General features: G+C 39.3%; 1 protein-coding gene and 1 non-coding gene across 5 annotated transcripts in view; one reads left to right on the top strand and one right to left on the bottom strand.

Moving 5' to 3' along the window:
* Window positions 1–27,997, top strand: part of ATP6V1H (ATPase H+ transporting V1 subunit H) — a 113,248-nt gene that overhangs the window by 5,718 nt on the left and 79,533 nt on the right. Inside the window, exons 3-7 of one of the 4 annotated variants that reach the window (XM_075549664.1) lie at window positions 2,667–2,769; window positions 3,956–4,045; window positions 15,320–15,433; window positions 23,702–23,806; window positions 27,162–27,215. In XM_075549664.1, coding sequence (XP_075405779.1) covers window positions 2,667–2,769; window positions 3,956–4,045; window positions 15,320–15,433; window positions 23,702–23,806; window positions 27,162–27,215 — 466 coding nt within the window. The remainder of the gene's footprint in view (window positions 1–2,666; window positions 2,770–3,955; window positions 4,046–15,319; window positions 15,434–23,701; window positions 23,807–27,161; window positions 27,216–27,997) is intronic. The other 3 variants (XM_075549666.1, XM_075549665.1, XM_075549667.1) reach the window with 3 other exon arrangements.
* On the bottom strand, window positions 2,134–2,240 carry LOC142449465 (U6 spliceosomal RNA). Its single transcript, XR_012784626.1, has one exon. It is a non-coding gene; the product is annotated as a U6 spliceosomal RNA (small nuclear RNA).

Raw genomic sequence — 27,997 nt, 5'->3', positions numbered from 1 at the left:
AAAACCTCTTGGGAGAAAGATGGGGTTTTCTATTCCTAAGAAACCCACCGGGGCAGTTCTACACTCTCCTAAAGGATCACTATGAGTTGGCATCGGCTCAATGGCAGTGAGTTTTTGGAAACTCAAAATTAGTGGTTCAAACTCACCAGCTACTCTTAGGAAAAAGGATGAGGCTTTTTGTGTTTATAAAGGTTTATAGCCTTGGAAGCTTTATATAGAGTTGCTACCCGAGGAAGCCTGGTTGTTGTAGTAGGGTATGTGAGCATACCACAAGGTTGGCAGTTCGAAGCCACCATATGCTCTATGGGAGAAAAATGAAGCTTTCTATTCCCATAAAGAGTTTCAGTCTTGGAAACTCACAGGATAGTTCTAGTCTATTCTAATGGGTCACTGTGAACCGAAATAACCTGGATAGCCATGAGAGGCTGAGTCAGAATTGACACTATGGCCATGAGTTTTGGTTTGGACTTAAAAAGAATATTAATACTCTTTGAATGACAACACACAGTACAAAATGTTTTAAAATTTAAAATTGCCTTTACTAAAGGTTTATATATTTCAGGTGTTTCCGTATATTTTATTTCATTTGTATAGCCACTTGGTGGAGTAGGACACATAGTTTACTGATAGAGAAGTAGCGGTCAGAAAGCGTGGGCACTTGCCAAGGTTAACAATTGGATTGTTAAACCCCTCACAGAGTGGCTTGGATTTGGGGCATGTTCCATGTACTGAGGGCCTGAAAAGGTTGATGGGAATACTGACGTGGCCAGCATCTTACAGAGACTAATCAGGAGGTTTTCCCACACATCTGTTAATCAGAGAGCCTGGATTTTGCCTGCCGCCCGGGGAGCTTGCGGAATGTATTAGAGCCTCTGATGAACAGACAGTTAGAAGGTCTGGCTGGTTCTGGAAGAGGAAAATGACACAATCAATCTTAATGGCACAGAATTGGTGCAAATACTAAGATAGCTAAGTGGAAAAAAAAGAAGGTTGGGAGATAGGGAAGACAACTCGTTACTGAGGTAAGAGTTTGGAAAAGCAAAGCAAAGCAAGGAATGACCTATGAAATGAGTGTAGATGGGGAAAAAAGAACAAGCGGATGGCCTTGGGATGATATAGAAGGAAAACAGGAATATAGGACAACCATGGGGAGGAGGAGTGAGGGGTCAGGATAGAGGGCCGATTTTTCTGAGAGAAACAGGAAGATTACTTTTTTCAGAATGGGGAGTGAAAGGATGTGCTGGAAAAAATGATTGTAAAAGTTCATATAAAGTGACTTTAGTCTTGATGAGTTAGGTGGCCAAATAAATTGGCTTGGGAGTAGAAGTGTAGGTGAGACTTTGAATTATGCCAAGAAATAAGCTTTTGGGTGCTTACTATGAGCTAGGTGAGATAGTTAAGGTTTATTGTGCCACCTGGCTGATAAATACATGTGGGGTTAATTGAAGGGTGGAAGGATAAATGGCTCAGTGAGCCTTGCCTTTCTAATTTGTGGGTCTCTGGCTCTCTGATGGTCGGACCAGGGTACAGCTGCCTTAGCCAGTTCCCTGCTTCAGCTGCTAAGGCTCACTTCCTGCAAGACATCCCCAAGGAGAAGCCACATGAATGTGACCAGACGTCCCGCTTTTTAACAATTTTTCCCATGTCCCACGGCGTTTTAAAGAAGTCCCAAATTTTTGGAAAGAATGCATGACAAGCTAGGGTATACAGTTTTCGGCTGCCATGTGGCTATTTTGCCAGGATATGAATCTTATCAATGTTGTCCCACTGGGGTCCCGCTTTACCAATGTTAAAATCTGGTGGACCTACCCTGATGCAGCCCTGGATGCTGGAGCAGCCGTGTGGAGACCCCTGCCAGCGCTGAGATGCTTACATGCTCACTGATTAGGCTTTCCTCTTGCAATCAGCATTATTGCATGTGTTTCGTGAGATTGAGGAAGTCTTTGTAGATCGGTGTTGGACATATGGGCTAATGTCGGACTTATGGGTTTGGACAGCACTGGGTTGGGATGCTTTCTTAATGTACACTTACCCTTTATAAAACTGTTTCTTTTCGGTTTTTTTTTGCACTTTCTTGATTATTTTTATTATTGGATTGGGAAACTAGGCCCAGGAGGGACTGGGTGGGCTTAAAAAAATATGGAACGCTTCACGAATTTGCGTGTCATCCTTGCGCAGGAGCCATGCTAATCTTCTCTGTATCGTTCCAATTTTAGTATATGTGCCGCCGAAGCAAGCACATAAAACTGTTTCTTATATACATATGTTTCTGTGGATTTGTTTCTCTAGTCTACCCAGACTAACACACCAGATGCTGCAGATTATTTAATTATAGCCTCAGTACAACCCCTTAAAGACAAGCCTATTGTCTCAGAGTTGATTGCGACTCAGTGACCCTGTGGTTTCTGAGGGTTTGTAAATCTTTACAGGAGTAGACAACCTCATATCTCTCTCTTAAACACAATATATAGCTCTTCCTTTTTTTGAATAGGTAAATTAACACAGGTTCACGAGAGATCACATAGCCAGTCAGCAGTACTGCTCAGTTTGAACCAGGTCTTTCAGCCCGGGGCCTATTTTACTGCCAGAAGACAGGAGGAAATTTGAGAATTCCCCTACCACTTCCTCGTCTGTTTAACAAAGCTAACTTTATTCTTACTTTCCAGAGGTCAGATGATTTCTGCTGAAGATTGTGAATTCATTCAGAGATTTGAAATGAAGAGAAGCCCAGAAGAGAAGCAAGATATGCTTCAAGCTGAAGGCAGCCAGGTGCTTCATACAAACATTATATCTTGTCACTAAAAATTATAGAAAAACAAATTTTAATGACTTTTTAATATCCCATTTTAGCTAAGTACCATAATTTAACTAAAACTTTTCTTTAACTGGAAGACATTTATATTAAATATGTATATACTTCCAGCCTTTTCTGCATTTCTGAGCATGTTCTTCAAATAGATTCCTAGAACGACAATTACTTCTTTGAATATGTGAGATTTTTAAGAGTGTGTAAACATTTTACAAAAAATTTCTACTTCGATTTCTTACTACCAATGAAGTATATAGAAGTAGGTTAAAAGACATCGGAAAGAAGAAAAGAATTATTGTATCTGATTTCCTCTCTGAAAGGTAACCTGTGTTAAAATTTTAGTCTGTATTATCACTAGTTCTTTTCTATGCATGTATAACATACACACTTATTAATGTTAAATTTATTAATTATAAGTACAAACATAGAACCATGTTTTCATGGGTGATTTAAAGAATTACAGGTGAATTTTGATTATTTATTATTTGCTGACTATTGAGTTAATTTTGATTACTTGATATTTGATTGCTGACTGTTGTGCATGACCTCAACAAGATCCATTTCTACTGTTTGGCATATTTTCTGATATAGGGCACTTTGTTGGCTGAAGGAATCCACATATAATTTGTCTTGATTCTCACTACAAACCTGATAAAAATGGTAGGAAACATTGTTGGCTCTAGCTTTTACTGAATTTCAGAGAGATTTTTACATAGTTGGTATTTTGTAGAAGGGAAATAAGACAAAGTCTGCTGATTCCAACCACCATAGCTTTTTTGATTTACTATTCTGTTTCTCAGTAAGTGTAAAAGGTAGAATCACTTTTGATTGTTTACATAACTGAGTCTTGATGTTGTTATGTGTAATTTTGAGTTGATAGTAGCTAGATATATCTATGTAAAATTAGAAAACATTCTGAACATTATCACTAAGTATCAGAATTTGGGTACAAGTCAGAATATGGTCTTTCCCCATATCAAAACAATAATTGTCAAAGAAACATACTTTTAAAAAGTATTCATGTTCTGTAATTAAAATCGCTTAGTAACATTTTATTAATTTATGGTAGAGAAATGATGTTTCACTGAAATGCTACAATACCCATGATTGAAAACAATAATTAATACAGATTTTATCTTTTTCTAGTGTGCCAAGACATTCATAAATCTGATGACTCATATCTCCAAAGAACAGACGGTTCAGTATATTCTAACTATGGTTGATGACATGCTGCAGGTAGGTATAAGCTTCATCTTTTTGTTTACCGCAGTGTCACATTTGGACCAAAACAAAAAATTCTTCATTTTATAGCGCTGATTCTGACTCATAGCCCCACGAGGACAGAATGGAATGGCCCCAGAGGGTCTCTAAAGCCGTAATGTGTATGGAAGTAGTCTGTCATATTGTTCTCCTTTGGAACCGCTAGTGGGTTTGAACCACTGACCTTTTGCTTAGCAGCCAACCATTAAACCACTGGCCTCCTGGTTTTCCTTACTAAGAACTCACTGTCCTTGAAAACTCACCCTGGAAGACAGGGCAGATCTGCCACTGAGTTTCTAAGACCGTAACTGTTTACAGGAGTAAAAAGCTCCATCTTTCTCCTGAGAAGCAGCGGGTGATTTTGAACTGCAGATTTGTGGATCCTACCCCAACCCGTAACCACGTGCAGCACAGGGTTTTTTTCTTTTCTAAAGGGCAATAATATTGTTTTCTCTTAATTATGTGATTCACAATTGGTAATAGTGCTAAATAGGGGATGTCTGTTTTAGATGCTATTTTCAAGTAATCAATGATTATTTTTTCCTGTGATACTTCAGGATATGTTATTGGACAGCAATGATATTTGGTGAATCATACGAGGCTTTGTGGAGACTCTACAAGTTATAGATAACGTGGCCCCTTCTCTTTGAATCACTCATCAGATTTCAGAGCCCACATATCCCAGGGCTGTTTGGTACTGAGGGTTTAGGGCTGCATGGAAGCAAGGTCTTGCCCTCAAAGCATTGCCTCTTTTGAGAGTAGCTAAGCTTAGTATATGAAATTTTTCCAGTTGCTTAAAGGTGTATTTTCTTCTTTACCGAGTGCAGTGGGTCCTTCTGTAGTCATAGTTTTGTTTTCTATCCCATAGTATAATTGAGGCTCAGATGGTTAGTGGATAGAGTGGGGGTGGGGGAGGTACTCCTTATGTTTATTTATATACATACACAGTTAGCTCTTAAAAATATCTAAAACAGTGTTCATCACTTAAACAGTTTATACAAAAGTCAATCATTGAATCAATTCAGACTCATAACAGTTCTTTAAAAAATCATTTTATTGAGGGCTCATACAACTCTTATCACAATCCATACATACATCAATTGTGTAAAGTACATTTGTACATTCATTGCCCTCCTCATTCTCAGAACATTTGCTCTCCTCTTAAGCCCTTGGCATCAGCTCCTCGTTTTCCCCCTCCTCATGAACCGTGATAATTTATAAATTATTATTTTGTCATATCGTACACTCTGATGTCTCCTTTCACCCACTTTTCTGTTGCCCCTCCCCCAGGGAGGAGGTTATATTGTAGATTCCTATAGGTTCCCCCTTTCCACCCCACTCTGCCTTCACCCTCCTGGTATCACCACTCTCAGCACTGGGCCTGAAGGGATCATCCATCCTGGATTCGCTGTGTTTCCGGTTTTTATCTGTACCAGTGTACATCCTCTAGTCTAGCCAGATTTGTAAGGTAGAATTGGGATCATGATACTGGGGCAGAGGTGGGACGGGACGAGGAAGCATTTAGGAACCAGAGGAAAGTTGTGTTTCATTGTTGCTACACTGCACCCTGACTGGCTTGTTTCCTCCCCGTGACCCTTATGTAAGGGGATGTCCAGTTGCCTACAGATGGGCTTTGGGTGCCCACTCTGCACGCCTCCTCATTCACATGATATGATTTTTTTTGTTCTTTGATGCCTGATCCCTTTGACACCTCATAATCACACAGACTGGTGTGATCCACGTGGGCTCTGTTGCTTCTGAGTTAGATGGGCACTTGTTTATCTTCAAGTCTTTAAGATCCTAGACGCTATATTTTTTGATAGCCGGGCCCCATCAGCTTTCTTCATCACATTTGTTTATGTACTCATTTGTCTTCAGCAATCATATATGGGAGGTGAGCACACAATGATAGGATTTTTTGTTCTTTGATTCCTGATACCTGATCTCTCTGACACCTCGTGACCGCACAGGCTGGTGTGTTTTTGCCATGTGGGCTTTGTTGCTTCTGAGCTAGATGGCCACTTGTTTACCTTCAAGTCTTTAAGACCCTAGACACTATATCTTCTGATAGCCGGGGTCCATCAGCTTTCTTTACCACATTTGCTTATGCACCCTCTTTGTCCTTAGCGATTGGGCATCATGTAATACCTGTTTAATAGAATGAAGTATTCTTGCATTGAGTTAGTACTTGAGTAGAGGCCAATGGGATGGACCAGTTCTTGATGAGATGGGACTGATCCCTCCTGATAACATGCTGGCCTCTAAAGAACATTCTGGCTGTACTGATTCAAAAACACATTTGTTTGTATTTTTGGCAGTTCATGGTACTTTCATTATTGTTCAACAATAATACCATAATTCAAATGTATCCGTTCTTCTTTAGTCTTGATTTTCATTGCCCAACTTTCGTGTACATGTGAGGCAATTGAAAATGCGGTTTTGGTCAGGTGCACCTTAGTCTTCAAAGTGACATCCTTGCTTTTCGATGCTTTAAAGAGGTCTTGCGCAGCAGATTTACCCAAGGCAATGTGTTGTTTGATATGTTTCCATGAGCATTATGGATCCAATCAAGATGCAATATTTGACTTTCAATCATTTCTCCATTTTTCATGATGTTACCAAAATTTCTTTCCATTGAGCTGTCATACATACTGAAGGCTGCAATCCTTGATCTTCATCAGCAAGTGCTTCAAGTGCCTCTCACTTTGAGCAAGCAAGATTGTGCCATCTGTGTATCTCAGCTTGTTAGTAAGTATTCCTCCAATCCTGATACCAAGTTCTTTTTCATGCAGTCCAGCTTCTTTGATTGTTTGCTCAGCATGTAGATTGAATAAGTGTATTGAGAGGATACAACCCTGCTACTCACCTTTCCTGATTTTCAACCGTCTGACATTCCCGTGTTCTGTTAGAACAACTACCTCTTCATTCATGTACAGATTCTGCAGGAGCACGGTGGAGTGTTCTGGAATTCCCATTCTTCTCAAGGCCAAACAGTTTCTTAGGATCCACACAGTCCAATGTCTTTCCTTAGCCCATAAAACACAAGTAAACATCTTTCTGGTATTTTATGCTTTAAGCCAAGATCCATTGACCTTAGTAGTGATAGTCCTTGTCACCCGGCCTCTTCTGCATCTGGCTTTATGAGTTTCTTGCAGCTACTTGTTAGTGTACTGCTGCAACTGTTACTGAGCGATCTTCAGTGAACTTTTACTTACATGTGGTATTAATGATATCATTCTATAATGTGAGCATTTTGCTGGGTCACCTTTTTTGGGAATAGGTACACGGCTGTCTTCTAGTTTGTTGGCCAGGTAGCTGTCTTCCAGATTCTTGGTGTAGATGAATAACTGCTTCCAGTGCTTCGTCAAATGTTGAAACATTTCAATTGGTATTCCATCAACTCCTGGAGCCTTAGTTTTGGCTAATGCCTTCAGTACAGTTTGGACTTATTCTTTCAGTATTTTTGGTTCTATATCATATATGTCTTGAAATGGGTGAGTGTTGGCTAGTTTTTTTTGGCATCGTGGCTGTGTATTCTTATTATCTTTTGATGCTTCTTGGATTGTTCCACAGTTTGCCCATAGAATCCTTCACTATTAAAACTTGAGGCATGATTTTTTTTCTTTCAGTTTGATATCTGCTGTGTATATTCTTCCTTTTTAGCTTTCTAACTCCAGGTCTCTGCATATTTTATTAAAATATTTCACTTTGTCTTCTCAACCTACCCTTTGAAATTTTCTGTTCAACTCTTGCATGTACTTTAGCTACTATATGAATAAGAGCAAGTTTCAGTGTCTCTTCTGATACCCATTTTGATCTTTTCTTTATTTCTTGCCTTTCTAATGACCGTTTGCTTTCTTCAAAGTCTGGTATTCTTGTTGTCATCTCAAAACTTGTCATTAGTGTTCAGTGATTCAAATCTGTTCTTCAGATGTCCTTGAAATGCAGGTGGAGTAGACTCAAGTCATAGTTTGGCTCTCGTGGACTTGTTTTGAGTTTCTTCATCTTCAATCTGAACAAACATATGAGCAAGTGATGGTCTGTTCACATTCAGCCCCTGGCCTCGTTTTGGATTGAGCTGCTCCACCGCCTATTGAGCTTCTCCCGTCTCTTACCACAGATGTAGTCAATCTGATTCCTGGGTATTCTACCTGGCGAACTTCATGTGTATAAAACTTTATATTGCTTGAAAAAGGTTTTTGCAATGAATGAGTCGTTGGTCTTGCAAAATTCTATCACATGATTTCCAGCTTTGTTTATATATCTTAGGCCATATTCTCCAACTACTTCCTTCCTCCTTGTCTCCAATTTTTGTTTTCCAATCACCATCTTAATTGTCTGCTTGATCAATTTCTAACTGAAGGAGTTGGTTAAATTCTTAAATTTGTTTATCACTAGCTTTCAGAGGTTGGTGGGTAAATTTTGAATGACAGTTTTGTGAACTGGATTCCTGGTTAGGTTTTATCCAATTATAGACACCATTATACTTCAACATAGGTCTTGAAATGTCCTTTTGACAATGAATGTGATACCAATTCTCTTGAATTTGTCATTCCTGGGGAAAGCAAACCATATGATTGTCTGATTCAAAATGGGCAATTCCAGTCCATTTTAACTCACTAATGCCTAGGTTGTTGATCTTTATGCATACTATTTAATTTTTGATGACTTCCACTTTTCCTAGCTTCTTACTTTGCATATAAAATCTGATTATTCATAGGTGTTTGCAGCTGTTTCTTCTTCTGAGGTGTGCCCCATCAACAAAGGAAGGCTCCAAAGGTTTTAGGCCATTCCCATCGTTGTGCTGAACTTTACCTTGAGAAGGCAGCTTTTCCTCAGTCATAGTTTGAGTGCCTTCCATACGGAGGAGCTTGTTTTCTGACACTGTACCTGACAGTACCTGACAGTGTTCTGCTTCTAGTCATACGGTTTTTGGTATCTGGCAATGTTCTGTTGCCATTCATAAGGTTTGTAGTGGCCAAAGCCTTTAACTGGGACAGCCTTTTTTAAAAAAAATCATTTTATTAGGGGCTTATCAATTCTTATCACAATCTATGCGTACATCCATTGTGTCAAGCACATTTGTACATTTGTTGCCATCATCATTCTCAAAATATTTGCTTTCTATTTGAGCCTTTGATATCAGCTCATTTCCCCCCCTTCCTCCCCATTTCCCCTCCCTCATAAACCCTCGATAATTTATAAATTATTATTATTTTGTCTTATTTTACACTGTCTGACATCTCCCTTCACCTACTTTTTTGTTGTCCATCCCCCAGGGAGGAGGTTATCTGTAGATCCTTGTAATCGGTTCCCCTTTTCTACCCTACCTTTCCTCCACCCTCCAGGTATTGCAACTGTCACCACTGGTCCTGAAGGGGTCATCTGACCTGGATTCCCTGTGCTTCCAGTTCCTATCTGTACCCATGTATATCCTCTGATCTAGCCAGATTTGTAAGGTAGAATTGGGATCATGATCGTGGGGAGAGGAAGCATTGAGAGCTAGAGGAAAGTTGTATGTTTCATCATCGCTACCCTGCACCCTGACTGGCTCGTCTCCTCCCACAACCCTTCAGTAAGTGGGTATCCAGTTGCCTACAGATGGGCTTTGAGTCTCCACTCTGTACTCACCCTCATTTACAATGATATGATATTTTTTGTTCTTTGATGTCTAATACCTGGTCCCTTCAACACCTCATGATCACACAGGCTGGTGTGTGCTTCTTACATGTGGGCTTTGTTGTTTGTGAACTAGATGGCCGCTGTTTACCTTCTAGCCATTAAGACCCCAGATGCTGTATCTTTTGATGGCCGAGCACCATCAACTTTCTTCAACACATTTGCTTATGCACACATTTGCCTTCAGTGATCATATTTGGGAAGGTTGGGACCCACTGATATGTTTTTTTGTTCTTTGATGTCTGATATCTGGTCCCTTCTGCACGTCGTGGTCACATAGGCTGAAGTGCCTTTTCTATGTGGGTTTGATGCTTCTGAGCTAGATGGCTGCTTGTTTACCTGCAAGCCTTTAAGACGCCAGACGCTATATCTTTTGCTAGCCGGGCACCGTCTGCTTTCTTCACCACATTTGCTTATGCACCCGCTTTGTCTTCAGTGATCATGTCGGAAAGATGTTCACCATGGAATGTCAATTTAATAGAACAAAGTGTTCTTGCATTGAGTAGGTACTTGAGTGGAGGTCCAATATCCATCTGCTGCCTTAATACTAAATCTATAAATATATGCACGTAGATCTATTTCCCCACCATCCTATATATATATATATATATATACATATATATATACTTCCCTGTATTTTAGACCTCTGTAAATGCCCTTTGCCTCCTAGTTCTTTCCTCTATTTCCTTTTACTTTCCTCTTGTCCCACTGTCATGCTCAGCCTTCATTTGGGTTTCAGTAATTTCTCTTGGTTACATTGCCCTTGCTGAATCCCTACCAGGTCTTTCACACCCTCATTGCAACTAATTTTGGATCACTTGTTGCTTCCTTGGCCCTGGCTTGGTCAACACCACCTCCTTTCCCCTGCCTCCCCCTCTCCCATGTCCCCCTAGAACCATCGATCCCGTTGTTGTCTCCTCCAGACTGTTCACTGGATAGTCTATTTTCCCCCATCGTTTGTTCTTAGACTGGAAACTCTGCTAAGACCTAGAGTGAACACCTGGAGTAACACTGCTAATATTTGAAATGCCAGTAACAGCGTTCAGCATCACAGCAACACCAACGCCTCCACAGTATGACAAACCGACAGACATATGGTGGAGGCAGATAGCTACATGTCTATACTAACCCCACCTCCTTTGTTATACACTAGCACTTAAAATGTATAATACAGAAGCTCTGGTAATAGAGTTAACCATTTGGATGCTAACGTAAAGGGTGTCAGCTCAAACCCCCCTCCCACTGGGGAAGAGCCCTTAGAGCTGCTCCTGCAACGACTACAGCTTAGAAGAACCCTCTGGGATGGTTTGCCCACGTTACAGCGGGCCTTATAAGGGGAATGGGTTTCATAGCCCCCATCAATGATAGGGACCTCTCTCATTTTGCTCTTTCACATTATGAGTTCTTATGGATTTCCCATATTCCTTTTCTATACCTAAATGGTACTCATTAGTAGATGTACTCTAGCTTACTTAATCAAGCTTCTGTGTAACAGCCCTCGAGGTTGGTTTTGATATTTTCAGTTGCAAATTACGATGCATAAAAAATACTGTGTACAAATGTTATTATTTTTAGAGTATTTAGGATGAGTTCTAAGAAGTGGGTGTGCTGTTTCCAGGGGACATTTCTATAGTTTTATATTACCAGATCATTCATGTTATGCTTGCATCAACAATTTTGGAGAGCACCTGTGTCTCTCTGATCTTGCCAGGGGAGGGCATTTACAGTTTTTCACATTTTACCAGCCTGAGAAGTGAGAATTGGTGTCTGACGTTGAAGATCTTTTCCTTTGTTTAAGGGATACGTTTCTATGTTTTTACCCTTAAATTATTTGCTTACATGTTTTGTTATTTTTTACGCTGTTGTTAGGGAGTTGACTCGGACCCCTAACGACCTTCTGCAGAGCAGAACCAGACACTGCTCGATCCCGCGCCGTCCTCAAGGCTTCTAATGCTTGCGCCTGCTGTGGCAGGCACGGGGTTGCTCCATCTCTGAGGACCGCCTTCTCCTTCACTGCCCCTGTGCTTTGTCAGGCATGATGTCCTTCTCCACGGACTAGTTTCTCCCGACAACAAGTCCAGAGCATGGAAGTCAGAGTCGCTATCCTTGCCTCTAAGGGACACTCTGGTGAACTTCATCCAAACGTTTGTCCTTTTAGCAGTTCACGACACTTTCGATACTCTTCTCAAGATCCACAATTCAGATGCATGGATTCTTCTCGTTCAGTCTTATTCAGTTCCAACTTTCACATGCACATGAGACCATTGAAAATACCATGGCTCGGGCCAGGTGTCCCTTAATTCTCAAAGTAACATTCTTACTTTTCATTACTCAAAGTGGTCTTGTCCAGCAGATTTACCTAATGCAGTATGTCTCTTAATCTCTTAACTGCGGCTTTCATGAGCACTGTTAGTGGATCCAAGCCAGACAAAATCCTTGAAAACTTCAACCTTTTATCCATTTATCGTGATTTTATCCATTGGTCCAATTGTGCAGATTTTGGTTTTCTTTACACTGAGTTTTAATCCATGCTGACGACTGCCGTCCTGGATCTTCATCAGCATGTGCTTCAAGTCCGCCTCACTTAAAGCAAACAAGCTTTGTCATACATCTTGAAAGTTGCTAATAAGTCTTCCTTCATTCCTGGTGCCACATTCTTCTTCATATAAAGTAGCTTCTCTGAGGATTTGCTCAGCATACAGATTAAGTAAATATGATGAGCAGATACAGCACCATTGCACACCTTTTGGATAGTAAACCATGCCGTCGTCTCTTGTTCCATTTGTACAGCTGCCTCTTTATCCATGTACAAGTTCTATATGAGCCCTTTAAAGAATTCTGGAATTCCTATTCTTCTCAATGTTGTCCATAGTTTGTTATGATCCACAGAGCTGAATAGAAAGTTTTCAAAGGGCAGCTTGAGAAGACGAAGCCAAATATTATAATGAAGTGTGCAAAGACCTAGGTTTGAAAATCCAAAAGGAAGAGCATACTCAGCATATCTTGAACTGAAAGAACTCAAGAAAAAATGCAAACCTCGAGTTGCAATAATGAAAGATTCTTTAAGAAAAGATTGACTGCCACAGGAAGCATCAAAGGAAGATGGAAGGAATGCAGAGTAAATGTACCAAAAAGAATTGGTCAATGTTCCATCATTTCAGGAAGTAGCATATGAGCCACTACCAGTGGTGCTGAAGGAAGATGCCTAAGCTTCACTGAAAACATTAGCCAAAAACAAGGTTTCAAGCATCAGTGGAATACCAATGGAGATGTCTCAACACACTGATGAAGCACTGGAAGCACTCACTCATCTATGGCAGGAAAGCTGGAACTTACCGGAAGTGATCCAGATTTGTGCCCATTCCAAATAAGGTGACCCAACAGAATGCTCAAACTACAGAACAGTTTCATTGATATCACATGCCAGTAAAATTTTGCTGAGGATCATCCTATAATGGTTGCAACAGTACATTGACTGGGAGCTGCCAGGGGTTCAGGTCAGATTTAGAAGAGGATGTGGAACACGGGATGTCCTTGCTCATGTCAGGTGGATCTTGGCTCAAAGCAGAGAATAGCAGGAAGATATTTACTTGTGTTTTATTGACTCTGCCATGGCATTTGACTGTGTGCATCATAACCAACTACGGATTTTTAAGGTTAGGTTTGATGTTTTACTTTTTTAATTTTTGGTTCAAGAATTTTTTCATTTTCCCAAATGCTTGTTCGAAGACATAAAATTCAATTTGGAGTGTTAACAGGTTTTTTTGTTTGTTTTTTTAAGGGAAAATTCATCAGCTGATAGATCTTGGTTTGCATCTTCTAATTTCTTCTTCTGGTAACTTCTTAGGCTGCTGTTGGCCATTCATGTTTTTCTCTTTCAGGTCAAATCTCTAAAAGAAGCTTCTCACTTTCTTTTTTCAAAAGTATTTCCTTTCTGTACTTCCCATTGTCAGCTCCCTGATTTTTCATAAGTCTCTGGTGGGTCTCTCAAGTTAGGACCTCTTCTTGGGTCATATTCTTCCCTCCACGCAGATTTTCCAGTTGGAAGCAGCAGAGAGAGCTTTGCTTGGACACAGTACTAATTTTTCTATTTGCTTTAATTGGGGTTTTGTTCATTTTCTCTTTTCCTCTTGTTAATCTGTGTTGTCAGTTGGGGTTGGGGGTGTATGTTGAGAGATTCAGAGCTAGGTCGGTGCAATTGTCCTCAGCTACCAACCCAATAATATGAGCAATTTCATTTATAAAATTATATTTTAATTGGGAAATTCGTATACTTACCACGTGTCTCTTTGTACTATTTAAAAATTGTTGTGACTTAAATCACCCCCCCACCCCCCAAACACACACTTTTCCTTTATTTCATTGGTATAACTTCTGAAGAGACTGTTTTTGGACAGAATAGTTTGCTTATTTTTCCTCCTGTATTTAGTGTTTAGTACATGAGCTTGAGGATTAAATTGTTTGCTGTACCTGGATCTAACAGCAATTGCTAAGTTTTTCTCACTAGAAGGATGTTATCCATATTCTCTTAAAGGCTTGAAACCCAAGTACCTGGCAGAATGGTGACTGATGTGTTTTATCCATTGCACATCTTTATGAGGAATAGAAATCGGCAAGAACCTAATTGAGACTTTACATTTATATAATGTTTCCTATCAAATATTTTTCTGAACTTTATGTAGAATACTTTTTTCATTTACATTTCAATGAGAATTACAGTTGTTATTTTGGAAATCATCTACCAAAGGAGTGAAAATGAAATGTCTGCATTTTGTGCCCTTTGAAAGCATAATAATACTATATACTATTATATATACATTATATATATTAGTTATATATAATTATAACTGTTCATTAATTAGATGGCAGTCTGTTCCTCAAGTAGTTAACTGTCAGAATTAAATTTTGACTTAATGCTAATTGTTCTATATACCATTACTTGAGCTTTTAGCAAACATTGCTACTAGCAGATATACTCCCATAATGAGCTATAAAATAGCTTTCCTCCAGTGTTGCAGGGAAAATCTTACGTGAGAGGTGAAATTTACATGATCTCAAGGAAGAATTCACTCCTCTTCAAATCCTGTCATTATAGACCCCTGATGTTTTTTATTGTGATAGGCTATGATTAACTTTGAATGTTTGATGTTTGTCTAATTCAACTCCCCTAATCTACTTGTAAGTAGTTGAGGTGCTTCTAGAGTTCATTGTGGTGCTGCTGCCAGCTCCTGATTTCATCTGTGTAGAACCAGGTGCGCACCTTCTGACAACATAGCAACACTGGGAAGGACAGACCAGAGGTGCAGGTTTTCACCTTGCAGGACTGGATTTCCTATCCTGCTTCAATCAATTTAAAATAAGCAGAATAATTAAAGTAGGGTTTTTTTTTTTTTTTTTTAAAAGACTATCTACCTGCCTATAACAAGAGTAACAGAAAATCTACACACATTGGGGGGAAAAGACTCATGTTCATTTAAATTGATCTTCAAATGAAATGTTGAGAAGCAATTCACAGCTTTTATATTGTTTAGTGAAATGTATTCTGATTAGTGTCTTTTTTTCATTTTGTAGGAAAATCACCAGCGTGTTAGCATTTTCTTTGATTATGCAAAACGTAGCAAGAACACTGCCTGGTCCTACTTTCTGCCGATGTTGAACCGTCAGGATCTCTTTACTGTTCATATGGTAAAGTTTGAATTGATCACATTTCTAATTTAGGGAAGAACAAACCTGGGACATTGATGACTTGGTAACTTTTCAGTTTTCAGAGAAATAACTGCACATTTAAAAAAATCATTTTACTGAGGGCTCGTACAACTCTTATCACAATCCATACATGCATCATGTCAAGCACATTTGTACATTTGTTGCCATCATCAATTTCAAAACATTTCTTTCTACTTGAGCTCTTGTTATCAGCTTCTCATTTTCCCCTCCCTCCCTCATAAACCCTTGATAATTTATAAATTTTTATTTGTTCATGTCTTACACTGACCGATTTCTCTCTCTTCACCCACTTTTCTGTTGTCCATCCCCCTGGGAGGGGGTTATAGGTAGATCATTGTGATCCATTCCCCCCTATATTCCTCTACCTTTCCCTTCCCTTCCTGGTATGGCTACTCTCAATATTGGTCCTACAGGGTTTATCTGTCCTGGATTCCCCGTGTTTCCAGCTCTTATCTGTACCCTTGTACTTGCTCTGGTCTAGCCAGATTTGTAAGGTAGAATTGGGGTCATGATAGTGTTGGGGAGGAAGCTTTAAATAACTAGAGGAGAGGTGTATGTTTCATTGTTGCTGTACTGCATCCTGAATGGCTCATCTCCTCCCTGTGACCCTACTGTAAGGGGATGTCCAGTTATCTACAAATAGGCTTTGTGTCGCCACTCTGCACTCCCCCCTCATTCACAATGATATGATTTTTTTGTTCTGGGTCTTTGATGCCTGATACCTGATATTATTGACACCTCGTCACACAGGCTGATGTGCTTCTTCTGTGTGAGCTTTGTTACTTCTCAGCTATATGGCTGTTTGTTTTATCTTTAAGCCTTTAAGACCCCAAATGCTATATCTTTTGTATATATTTTTAATGCCGTACTTTCTTCTTAAAAAATAGTTTTATTGACATATAACTCACATCATACATTGAGTAGTTTAGTAGTATTAAGAATTGTGCAGTCAATTTCGACATACTTTCTTTTTTCTTGTACTTATTGTTGTTAGTTTCTCCATCTCCCCCAGCCTCCTTTGTCTTGCCCCTCTAAACCTAAACTCACTGCCATTGAGTCAGTACTGACTATAGTGACTCTAAGACAGGGTAGAACTGCCCTTATGAGTTTCTGAGTCAGTGACTATTCATGGCTATAAAAAGCCCCATCTTTCTCCTATGGAGAAGCTGGGAGCTTCGAACTGCTGACCTTTTTGATCACAGCCCAATGTGTAACCACTATGCTACCAGTTGCTGTCACTATAGATTTACCTATCCTGGATTTCATATTACAGAGGATCATACAAAACAGGAAAAGTAAACAAACAAGAATCAATGATGACTAAAACAAAATAAAAGAATCAAGGGAAAGCCTCAATCAAAAAGCACAGGGTGACAAACAACAGAAACATGGGTGAAGGGAGACAGCAGATGGTATAATATATGAAAATAATAATAATTTTCAAGGGTTCATGATGGTGGGAGGGTGGGGAAGGGAGGAAAAAAGAACGAGCTGATACCAAGGACTCAAGGAGACGGAAAATGTTTTGAAAAGGATGATGGCAATATATGTACAAATGTGCTAGACACATGGATGGATGTATTGTTATAAGAGTTGTAAGAGCTTCAATAAAATGATTAAAAAACAAAACACAAAGCATAAAATATGAAAAACTGAAGCAGTTTTAAAATTGGTCAGAGATCAATTGTTACAGGTCTTTCATTTTAATCTAACTAGCTCTACCATAATCTGCTTTGCAGTGTTTTCTGTCTGATAGTAAGGCTGTTCACCTCCCTATACTGTGGCTTGAGGGGACTTCCCAGCTGTTTAATCCATGTGGGGACCCTGGAAATGGATTTTGGGCTTCCATGGCTACCCATAGCCCACAAACCGGGTGTTCAGCACGTACATTCTGATATCATTCTTTCCTTTGGATTGGATTTTGCTCTCTCAAATCCTTGGATCACACAGGCTTGTGTACTTCTTCCATGTGTACCTAGTTGATGTCTCACTTAGATGGCTGCTTGTTTGAAGACAAGCTTTCAAGACCTCAGATGTTGTTCTTTTGTTAACCAACCACCATCTGGTTTCTTCAACACACTTTGCTACAGCACCCATATCTTCAGTGATCTCTTCATGAAGACATACATTGAGCAGGATCATACTGTAAGAACGGATTGTTCTTAGATTGGGACTAGAATTAAGTTCGAGCTCCAAATCCACTTATATAGCTATGTTTTATCTCTGTCTCTGGTTCACTTTAGAGACATCATTATCATTTTATGGTAGACATTATAAGGGTTGATAGTGTCATTAATTTAGCCCATGGTATGATATTAAAATGGCTGTTGAGAAAAGGAAATTATACATGTAAGGCTTGCTTTTCAGATCACAATGTATGAATTTTTCACTTGTGCAGATTATACACTTAAGTGAGTAGACACTACATGAACAATGGAGTATGGTGATAGGGCAAAACTTTCAGTCACACTCATTCACAAATGCAGACTCATGCCTACCAAACTAATACATGTCATAAGAAAGCAATGAGGGCATTAAAATCGTAAATGATGGTAGTTCTGGGCCCCCTTTCAGTTAGCACCCTCAAATCAAGAGATCCAAACCAAAGTCCAGCGACTGCCAATGTCATCGCCTTGGGGTGGCAGTCATCTGTTTCTTCTCACACTAGGGGGTTTTAGGATTAAGCACAAGGGGTTTGTCAATCCTCAAATCTGCTACAGGTGAGTTTGAGGTAAAGCCCGGTTCACTTTTGGGGATTCCACATTGAATCTTTCTTATGTGTCCTTCAGAGGGTGTTGTGTGCCTGAAAGGACAGAGTCTAAAGTTCCTGAAGTATGAAGCACATGGCCTAGGTCACCAAGGGCTAGATAGAAACTAGGTCAACAGTGTTTAATTAGGAACAGAGTATCTACCAGGCCTGTTCTCCCCTTGGGTTCTATTTAGATATTAAGTTTTTTCCCCCCATGGGAAGTTGCTCCACCTGGTTTACCCACCAGCAGAAATGTAATTGCCTTCTCCATGACATACATCCTCCTTTCTCCTTGCCTTGACATGGATTTCCAGTAAGGTTTGCTTATTACTCTTGCAGGAATGCCTGTTGATTTGGGGTTACCTTAGCCCAATGCTATATGGCAACAAAAGCAGTGCTTTCTTATTGATAGTAATGTAGTGATTTTGAAACATCAAAAGGAAATGGGATTGTTTTGACAGAGCTAAAATGTTGCAGAGCATATGATGAGTTAATTGGTATAAAAACTTGGTACATTCACATGTGCAAAAATCTCTAGGTTTATGACAGGATTAATCACAATTTACTGTGTAGAAATCAACTTTTCTTTTGAAGCAGCTTCTGTGGTTAATTAATTACTTTAAAAATTACCTTAACTATTTTACTGGAAGGTTTGTATTTGGAAGCACTAATACTGAAAAATGTCTTATAGAGCCTGGGGGATATTTGGGAGGGGACAGGATTGAAGGAATAAACATTTTTATAGGCATATTTTCTATTTCCAGAACTCGGGTTGTAGTGGGTTACGGGTTAGTCTTCTAAGTTCTTCATCATCAGCTGCTCCTTAGGATAACTAGAAAGAATTACAGTCCTGGCAACTCGCAGGGGCCGTTCTACCCAGTTCTATAGGTCCTATGAATCAGACTTGACTCGATGACAGTCAGTTTGGTGTTTGAGTTTTTCTGTTCTTGTCAAAGAATGGGCTGCCGGGTAGGGAGTTTCTTGGCTGCTCATTCAGTAGATATCTGTTTTATAGCCGGCCATCACTGCTGGTATGACATTTCTACACACTCTCAATTACGTACTAGTGTGTTCACATTGTGCATGTTGTAAATCATTTATAAAGCGAGGAATAAAAATTGAGGCTTCATACAAACTATTTTAAGGAATAATTTTTTAAACTCAGTAATTTTCTGTTTTCAAATTGTAAGGGCTTGTTTTTACCTTCTGGCAGTCTTACTTTACATGTCTTGATGAATCACGTTCATAGCATCAAATTGTCATTGATTTGACTTGTCATGTTCCATGGAAGAACTAATACTAGAAGCAGAAAGGTCAGATTTCACGTTTATCTTTTCCCATTTACTTACACTGTTGGTATTATTTCAAGCCTTGCCTCTCATAAAGGAATCCTTTTATCCACTGTCTATTTTGTGAAAGCTAGATTTGTTAAGACCAAATAGTGGAATCTGTAAATTTATGTAGCTCAGTGCATGTAAACATCAGTGTGTCACAATTCAGGGAGTGGGTACAGGTATTCCTCTAGCTCCTCGTTGTAAATTCCAAGTAGACTCCAAGATTGGAGTATCTGATACACAGGTCTTGAACATGTGTCTCCGTCAGTCTGGCTAAGTTATGTTCAAATGTCAGAAGAAACACTATTGCCACAGCCTTCCACGCTGTTGGGAATCATTATTGTTGAGAAATTGGAGCTTTGGAAAAGTGTCTGACTTTCAGGGAGTAATGAAAGAATGTTTATTAAATTGTGGTTTCCATGTGGAGAAGTAGTAGTTATATTGCCTATTCAACAAAAATACAATTACTTTTATAGCTTGAAAAATGAAAAATTATAGAACAAAAAGTATACTTGTTCATGTACCTTGTTGTGTTTAATACCACTGTACATATTACTGCCTCGGTAAGGATGAGCACTCTTAAGGGGCATGGAAGGAGCCGGGTAATAGCTAGAAATCTGTTGCAGAGAATTCTCAGAATTACGGCAAGAGATTTAGTCAAAGGATGTCTCAAAGATTTGTTTTCTTTTGTTGTCCTTTGCTGGTCTCATTAAAAATCCCAATTTTATTTGGAAACAATTAATATAGAGCACTGCTAATCTTGATTCACTTTAGCCGAAACATTTAAAATGTGTTTTGACACTAACTAGATCGTAAACACGTTAATTTATTCAGTTGTACCACAGGTTGCTGTAAGTCAGAACTGACTCAATGGCACCCAACACAAAGACAGCACCTATACAAGAAGGCTTCAAAAAGTTTGTGGGAGAACTCCATTATCTTTTCATTTGGTTTTTTCTATGAACTTTTTGAATTGTCCTTGTATATTTCCACTACTTGCCTGTCAGTGATTTGGATTGTAGTGGCTTCCATTTTAGTGGAGCTTCCAGACTAACTCTAGGAAGAGTGACCTGGTGCTGTGCGTACACAATTGACCAGCGAAGACACTCTGAGTAGAATAGGGTCTGCTGTAGTCCTGGACGAGGACCCCTCAGGTAGGAAGGCATTCAAAATCCGAGAGGAAGGAGGTCTCAAACACTGCCTCCTCATAAAAGAGCCGACCTTAATGACGTGGATAGAACAAAACTTTTGGGACCATCATTTGCTAATGTGACAAGATTCAAACTGAAGAAATAGCTGCAAACCTTTCTTAACTGGATTGTGGAATGTACAAAGTATGAGACTAGGAAAATTGTAATCCATTAAAATGAATGTGTGAAGACTTATCCACTAGGAATTGATGTGCAAACGAAAATGAATGCCTATTGGCCATTTGGAACCTAAGGTTGTATGGCAGATTGAAGAGGAGTGGCATCACATTCCTCATCATGAATGACATCTCAAGATCTGTCCTAAAGCCCAACTTTACTGTGATAGGAAGCTGCCCACGTGCTTTACCTGGAAGACCAGTTCGTACACCTCTTAGTCAAACATACATACCAACCACTAAGGCCGCAGGCGAAGAAAATGAAGATTTTTATCTACTCTGTAGTCTGAAATTGATCAAGCATAATAGTGGGGATGGACTGATAATTACTGGTGATTTTACTGAATTTGAAAACAGTGATTGTAAAATGGCTTTGGTAAAATAAATACCAGAGATAGTATGATAGAATTTTACAAGATCGGTGATTTATTCATCGAAAATATCTTTTTCAACAACACAAATGCCAATTATGCACATGGACTTCACCAGATGGAATACACAGGAATCGGAGCAACTACATCTGTGGAAACAGATGAGGGAGAAGGGTAATCTCAACAAGTCCAGGGGCTGACTCCAGAACAGAATAGACCATAAGTTGGTTGTGTGCAAATTCAAGTTGAAGTTGAAAAACTGAAAAATTCATCAGGTCCAAAATATGACCTTGAATTTATTATACTTGTATTTAGAGACCATCTCAAGGATATATTTGACACATTGAACACTAAAGGATCAAAGGACATACTATCTGTGTAATACATCATACATGAAGAAAGCAAAAGATCATTAAAAAGATAGCAATGAAAAGACCAAAATAAATGTCAGAAGAGACTTAGAAATTTGCTCTTCAAGGTAGAATAGTTAAAGTGAATAGAAGAAAAGAGCTGAACAGATTTCTAAAAGCAGCATAAAGAGACTAAGAGTATAGTGAAATGTGCCAAGAACTGGAGTCAGAAAAGCAAAAGGGAAGAGCATGCTTGGCATTTTTCAAGCTGAAAAGACTGAAGGAAAAATTCAAACCTTCGATTCCATGTGCAAAATATTGAGTAGCGCAGGAAGACTCTAAAGAAGATGAAACGAATATCAAAGGCAACTGGTTGACCTTTAACCGTTTTAAGAGATAGCGTGTGGTCAAGACTTGATGGTCTTGTCTTGAGGGAAAAGTATGTGTTGACCGAAGGCACTGGCAAAAAGTGACACTCTACGAATTGCTGCTTTACCAAGAGATGTTTGGAAACATGATGCAGTCCTGGAAGCGCTCACTCATCTGTGCAATACCTCTAGACGACGGCTCTCCGGCCAGTCAGCGAGAAGCGATCCACATTTGGACTCATTTCAGAGATAACTGGTCCAGTAGAATGCAGACATTGAATAATATAAGTACCACACACGAGTAAAATTTTGCTGAATTCAAGAACAGTTTTAGCATCGCGTTGACTGTCATCGGTAATTGTCAGCAATTCAAGCTGGATTCAGAAAAGGATGTGGGACAAAGGATATTATTGCTGATGTACCTGGATCCTGATCGAAAGCCAAGAATAACGGAAAGATATTACTTGTGTTTCATTGACTAAGCAAAGGTGTTCTCCTGGGTGGATCAGAAAAATTAGGGATAACCCTGCGAAGACTGGGAAGTCCGGAACATTCAGTTGTGATCATTTAAAACTTGTATGTGGAATAGACAGAGGGTCAGTCATTGGAACAGTAGCAGCAGAAACTGTTGGTTTAAAATCAGGAAAGGTGTGCACCTGGGTTGTGTTTATCACCAGCCTTCTTCAATCTGTGTGTTGAGTAAACACTGAGAAGCTAGACGGCATGAAGAACGTGGCTTTAGGATGGGAGGAAGCCTCGTAACCACCCGGTGATAGGAAAATGGGAACAACCATGCTTGCAGAAAGCAGAGTATCTTAAAGTACTTACTGAGGAACATCAGAACTAGCCTTCAGTGTGGATTCAGCTCAATGTGTAGAAAACAAAAGTCATCACAATTGGACCAATACATATCATGATCAACCAGATTTTAATTATCAAAGATTTAGTTTACTTGAGTCCATATCAGTGCTTGTGGAAGTAACAGTCAGGAAATCAAATGATGTGTTCCATTGCGCAGATCTGCTGCAAAAGTCCTCTTTAAATGTTGAAGGACAGTGACACCGCTCTGAGGACTAAAGTGTGCCTGACAGAAGCCACGATAGCTTTGACATTTCCTAGAACCTTGTATGTGTACAAAACTGGACAATAACTAGGGACGACTGAAGAAGGTTGGATACACTTGAATTACGGTGTGGGAAAAGAATCTTGAATCTGCGCAGGACTGCCAGGAGAATGGACACATCCGTCTGCAAAGAGGCACATCCTGAATTTCCCTTAGAAGCAGGTCTGGTGAAACATGAACTCGTGTACTTTGAATATGTTATTAGCGGTGTCCTGTTCCTGGGGAAGGGTATCTTGCTTAATAAAGTAGAGGATCAACCAAAAAGAAGCTCCTTAAGGAAATAGATGTACAAGCCTGGCTCACAGAGCAGTGACAGTGATGCGGGCCCGGGAGGATTTTGTTCCGCTGCACGTGTTGTTGCGATGGGTTGGCTCATACCGGATGGCACCTAGCAACAGGAGCACATGTATGTGTGCATTTCACATATGTCATTTGAAATGAAATAGGAAAATATTTGAAGGAGTTGGAAGTTTTAAAAATCATAAGGCCAAGTAGTTATGAGACTTGCTAGATGATATGACCTTTGAATCAATATAGTCTTAAATGGATTTCTTATTGTTTTTAGGCAGCAAGAATTATTGCCAAACTAGCAGCATGGGGAAAAGAATTGATGGAAGGCAGCGATTTAAATTACTATTTCAACTGGATAAAAACTCAGCTGAGTTCACAGGTAAGAGAAATTTCTTGTAGTCTCTTTGAAAATAATGTATCACCTGTGTTCTTATAAACTATTTCTGGTAAATGTAATTAAATTAAATTTTAGAAATTAAAATAATGTCATTTTGAACTTGATCACATTTCTCTTAAATTTGCTAGCATGTTTCATCTTTTCTCTCTTTGTTTGGATTAAGTTCCAGCTTTTGCGTCTTTTGTGCCTTGGGTACTTTCTGCTTTTGCTTTTCTGTGGCCAGGCAGTGTCTTCGTTGTACGTGACTGCCATAATCACACAGGCTGGCTCATTGAAAAGCACGCACAAAACTTGAAACAGCACCCACCTGTAAGGCTTTTGTTGAAGGCAGATGAAGCCTTCAGACGAAAGAGAATGCAGCTCTCAGGCTGGCATCGGGACCAAGGACCGACAAGCTTTGTGTGAGAAAGCTTGGTTTGGGGAGAGCTTCTCGAAGTTTCAAGTGGAGTCTCATTCTCTCCGATCCTGTAACCAGACCACTAAGTGCATGCAATTACACCAGTAAACACACTGGTCTGGGTCATGCCACGGAGTTTTGAACAGTCAGTTGCCTATCAGGAATCGTTACTGAATTCACTCCTTGTGGCCAGAAACTGGTCCCAGACTCAAGCATCCTTGGGATCAGACACATTTTCCCAGTGCAGTGTAAAATAACTGCCAGTCATAGAGATTAATGCTCAGTGTCTTGATTGTATTATTTTGAGATTGAGCAATTAGGAGCCTAAAGTGATAAATGAAACCAGCTTTTACTGATAGCCGTAGTTGATTTTGGACTTTTGAAGTTCTACTTCTCTGTGGGAAATAATCACTTGGTTGTTTAAAGACTGGTAAAATGGCAGGTTTTCTGTGTTTGTCTTCATGGCTCCATAAAAAAACAAAAAAATATATAAAAACACCCCAAACCAAACTCATTGTCATGAAATAATTTTTGAGTCATACAAACCCCTGAAGCAGTGTCTAACCGGCCTGTGTTTCTGAGGCTGTAAATCTTTATGGGGATAGAAAGCTTCATCTTTCTCCCATGGAGCACCTGGTGGTTTTGAACTGCTGACCTGTCAGTTAGCAGCCCAACGTGTAACCATCCAAACCACGAGGGCTCTTTCAAGGCTTCCTTGAATGGAACAAAGAAAGTGCACTGTGGAATGTGCTTTTTCTGTGTGTGTTTATAGTTATTGTTTGTTGGTAAAGGAAAGACTTGATAGGAATGATCCTCAGGAAATGAGTGAAGAAAGATGGATAGGGAAGAGTATTCTGGGAAAAAAGAGAAAATAAAATTTTGTGGGTTTGGGTGTCATGGGGACGAAATGGAGGAGTGGGGTCTGGAGAATTAACATTGTGAATCATTGAGTTGTTCGCATTGAACTACTAATATATATGTACTTGAAATAAAATGAAAAGTTAACTAGCTTTTCGGTAGCTTTATTGTTTGTAATGGAGTTTAATTTCAGGCGTAAGATAGAAACCCCATGACTGTTGGCTTCGATTTGCTTTTGTCTTAGTAGTGATTGCCTTTTTCATTTTTTCGTAGGAACTGGGAAGGATTTCATATTTGGATAGGATGTTTCAGTCTTGAACAAAATTGTGTATTTTTAATGTCTGCTGCATTTTGGGGATTTAGTTTAAAAATTGTTTTTAGAAGAGCTACAAATTAGCAGAATTTACTAACTTTTTGAGTTATTTTAAAAACAAGATATGTAGAATACAAAAATGGGTGTGTAAAAAGGAGATTTAAAAGTTTTAAAAGCATTTAAGTTTGTTTGAGGGAACTCCAAAGAGCTCATATAAAAATTCCATTACTTTTAATTTTTCATGATCTTTTTGAAGCCCCTTGTGTATCTGTGGAACCAGAGTGTTTTGATACATTTTCCTCCCCATTCCACTTCCCTCTTCCTTTTTAAAAAATCATGTTTTGCTATTTTGTCATTATTTCTCCCTTAAGCAAACTACATTTGACTTAAATGTTAACACCTGGTTATATTGTTAAAATGTAGCTCTCTTGTGCATAAAATGAAAACTGGCAGTAAGAAATGTTTTCTCCATCTTCTATTAACGTGTTGGGTGATTTTACTTGAAACTTGCCTGCATAGGATGACATTTACATTGCCCCTCACAGATGACTTGTCACTTTGAGAATGAACATTGCTCTTGGAGCCATGTCCAAAGACTGGGGGAAAATAGTTTTTGTTGCTGTTCCTGCCTGCACATCTGTCAGTGTTTTGACAGAGGTACTTCCTGGTCTTGGTTAGCTGTTCCTTAAGCTGCTCTCTCTGTTTTCAGTATAGGCCTTTGTCTTCAAGTCTCCGGCTTTTCAGCTTCACAAGATCTTTTGCTTCCAAGGTGCTCAGCAGTAGTGTGACTTGGCTTTCTGAGTCTGGCCACTGCGTCATCCTGCTTCTTGGTAGCACTGCCTCGTGCTGTGGGTGGAAACCTGTTCCAAAACATTTAACTAAGATTGGATTATATGCCTCTTATTTGGAAAACACCAAAATATGATTAATTGGCTTTTATTTATTACTTCCTCACATGTTCCCTGAGGATGCTTTGTCTGGAAATTCTCTCTTTTTTTTCCTTCTCCTCAAAAGAAGCATCAGTTTATGATCCTAGTAGAAATAAACTGAAATGTACAAGCAACTTGAAAGTTTTTTTTCTTGGACTTTTCTTGACATTTAGGAGCTTGTATTGGGATACTTTAGAGTCTTGAACTTGGGTTATGGAGACTAGTGACTGGCACGCAGTTGTTACTATTTATTCAATAAAGCAAAATAAAAGTTTTCTCTGAGAAATCCAGCTTCACTTTTCTCTTGCATCTTCAGTCTCTGACTTTCTACTTCACATTTTCTTTGGCTATTTCTGTGCAGCGTCAGAGACTTTTCCTTTGCTAGCTGTTAGCGTTGCTAGGGGTAGCTTCATTTTAACCCTGCAGCACCTGCACCCTCACTGGACAGCTCTGTCAGAAGCCTTGACATGGAGTAGAAATGGGTACATCACTACACATAAGATAGTTTAACTTAAGACAGTTGCATGGATGGAAAAATAGTATTCAGTAAACAACTCCTGAGTTGTGACAGTTTATGCTTGCTTCATTTATGAAATTTAGGTGGAGCTGGTATTTACTTTTAATATAGTTCTGATTTTAGTAGTATGTTGATGAAGTATTATCTGGAAGAATATAATGGTGTAGAACACTTTACACCATTCCCATGCTGTTGATTAGTTGTTGATAGACTCTATAAAGTAGGTTTAGAAAGAAATGACAAATTAATTCCCTTCCCTAAGCTGTTAAATTAGGATAAAATTAAAAACAAAACTAAGTAATGAGCTATTTATTTCGTACTAGAAACTGCGTGGTAGCGGTGTTGCTGTTGATATTGGAACAGTCTCTTCAAATGATGTAAGTATACGCCTTCCTAATTCACTGGCCTCCTACCACTCTGAATGTAACGTATTTGGAGTTGCAGACATCTAGACTAGAATTGTTAGAGTGGTTACTAGTTCCAAAATTCAAGTTCATGGGTTTGGTGTGTGGCCTTGGTGAGGTTAATTGTTGGAAAGCTACAGATGGCCTATTGTGATCTCGTTCTCTGTTGGTAGGTACCCTCCCTGCTGCTCGTTTCTTCCCCAGGCCACCTTATTTCAGGCCAGGGAATCAGCAAGGTTCTGAATTCAGTTGTACAACTGGCGATAATAATCTTAATGTTACTATCTTCCATAAAAAGCAACCCCCCCCAAAAAAAACCCCACAAAAAAGCTTTGTTTGATAACTTGTCTCATATTTGTCTAACAAAGAAGTGATTCATGTGCTAAAGAGTGGAAACAGTGACAAAATCCGATGACGCCAATATTTTTTGCCTACTCAGTGTTGCTTAGGGTGTTATGTATTAAAAAAATTTTTTTTTGTTATTTTCTCCCTACACTGGTAGAGTCAAAAGATTAAATCTTAAAACTAATCATGTCTCCCTCAAGTCCTTTGCTAACCTACCTCATTTGGAAATAGTTTAATATCCTGTGCTCTAGGGATAACTGAGGTCAAGTAAGGGCTGAGAGAAGGATAGGGGAGTTAAATAAAGAAACACAGATGAGGAAAATATAGCGTCCTTTGTTGGAAATATCTCTGGGAAACAGAAAAACATCTTTAGAGGGTAGAACAGTTCCATTATCTTTTAAATTATATAT

Source organism: Tenrec ecaudatus, chromosome 5 (genome assembly GCF_050624435.1).
Source record: "Tenrec ecaudatus isolate mTenEca1 chromosome 5, mTenEca1.hap1, whole genome shotgun sequence".
Classification (NCBI taxonomy): domain Eukaryota; kingdom Metazoa; phylum Chordata; class Mammalia; order Afrosoricida; family Tenrecidae; genus Tenrec; species Tenrec ecaudatus.
Note: the sequence above shows the minus strand (reverse complement) of the source record. Positions and strands in the feature narration are given on the sequence as shown.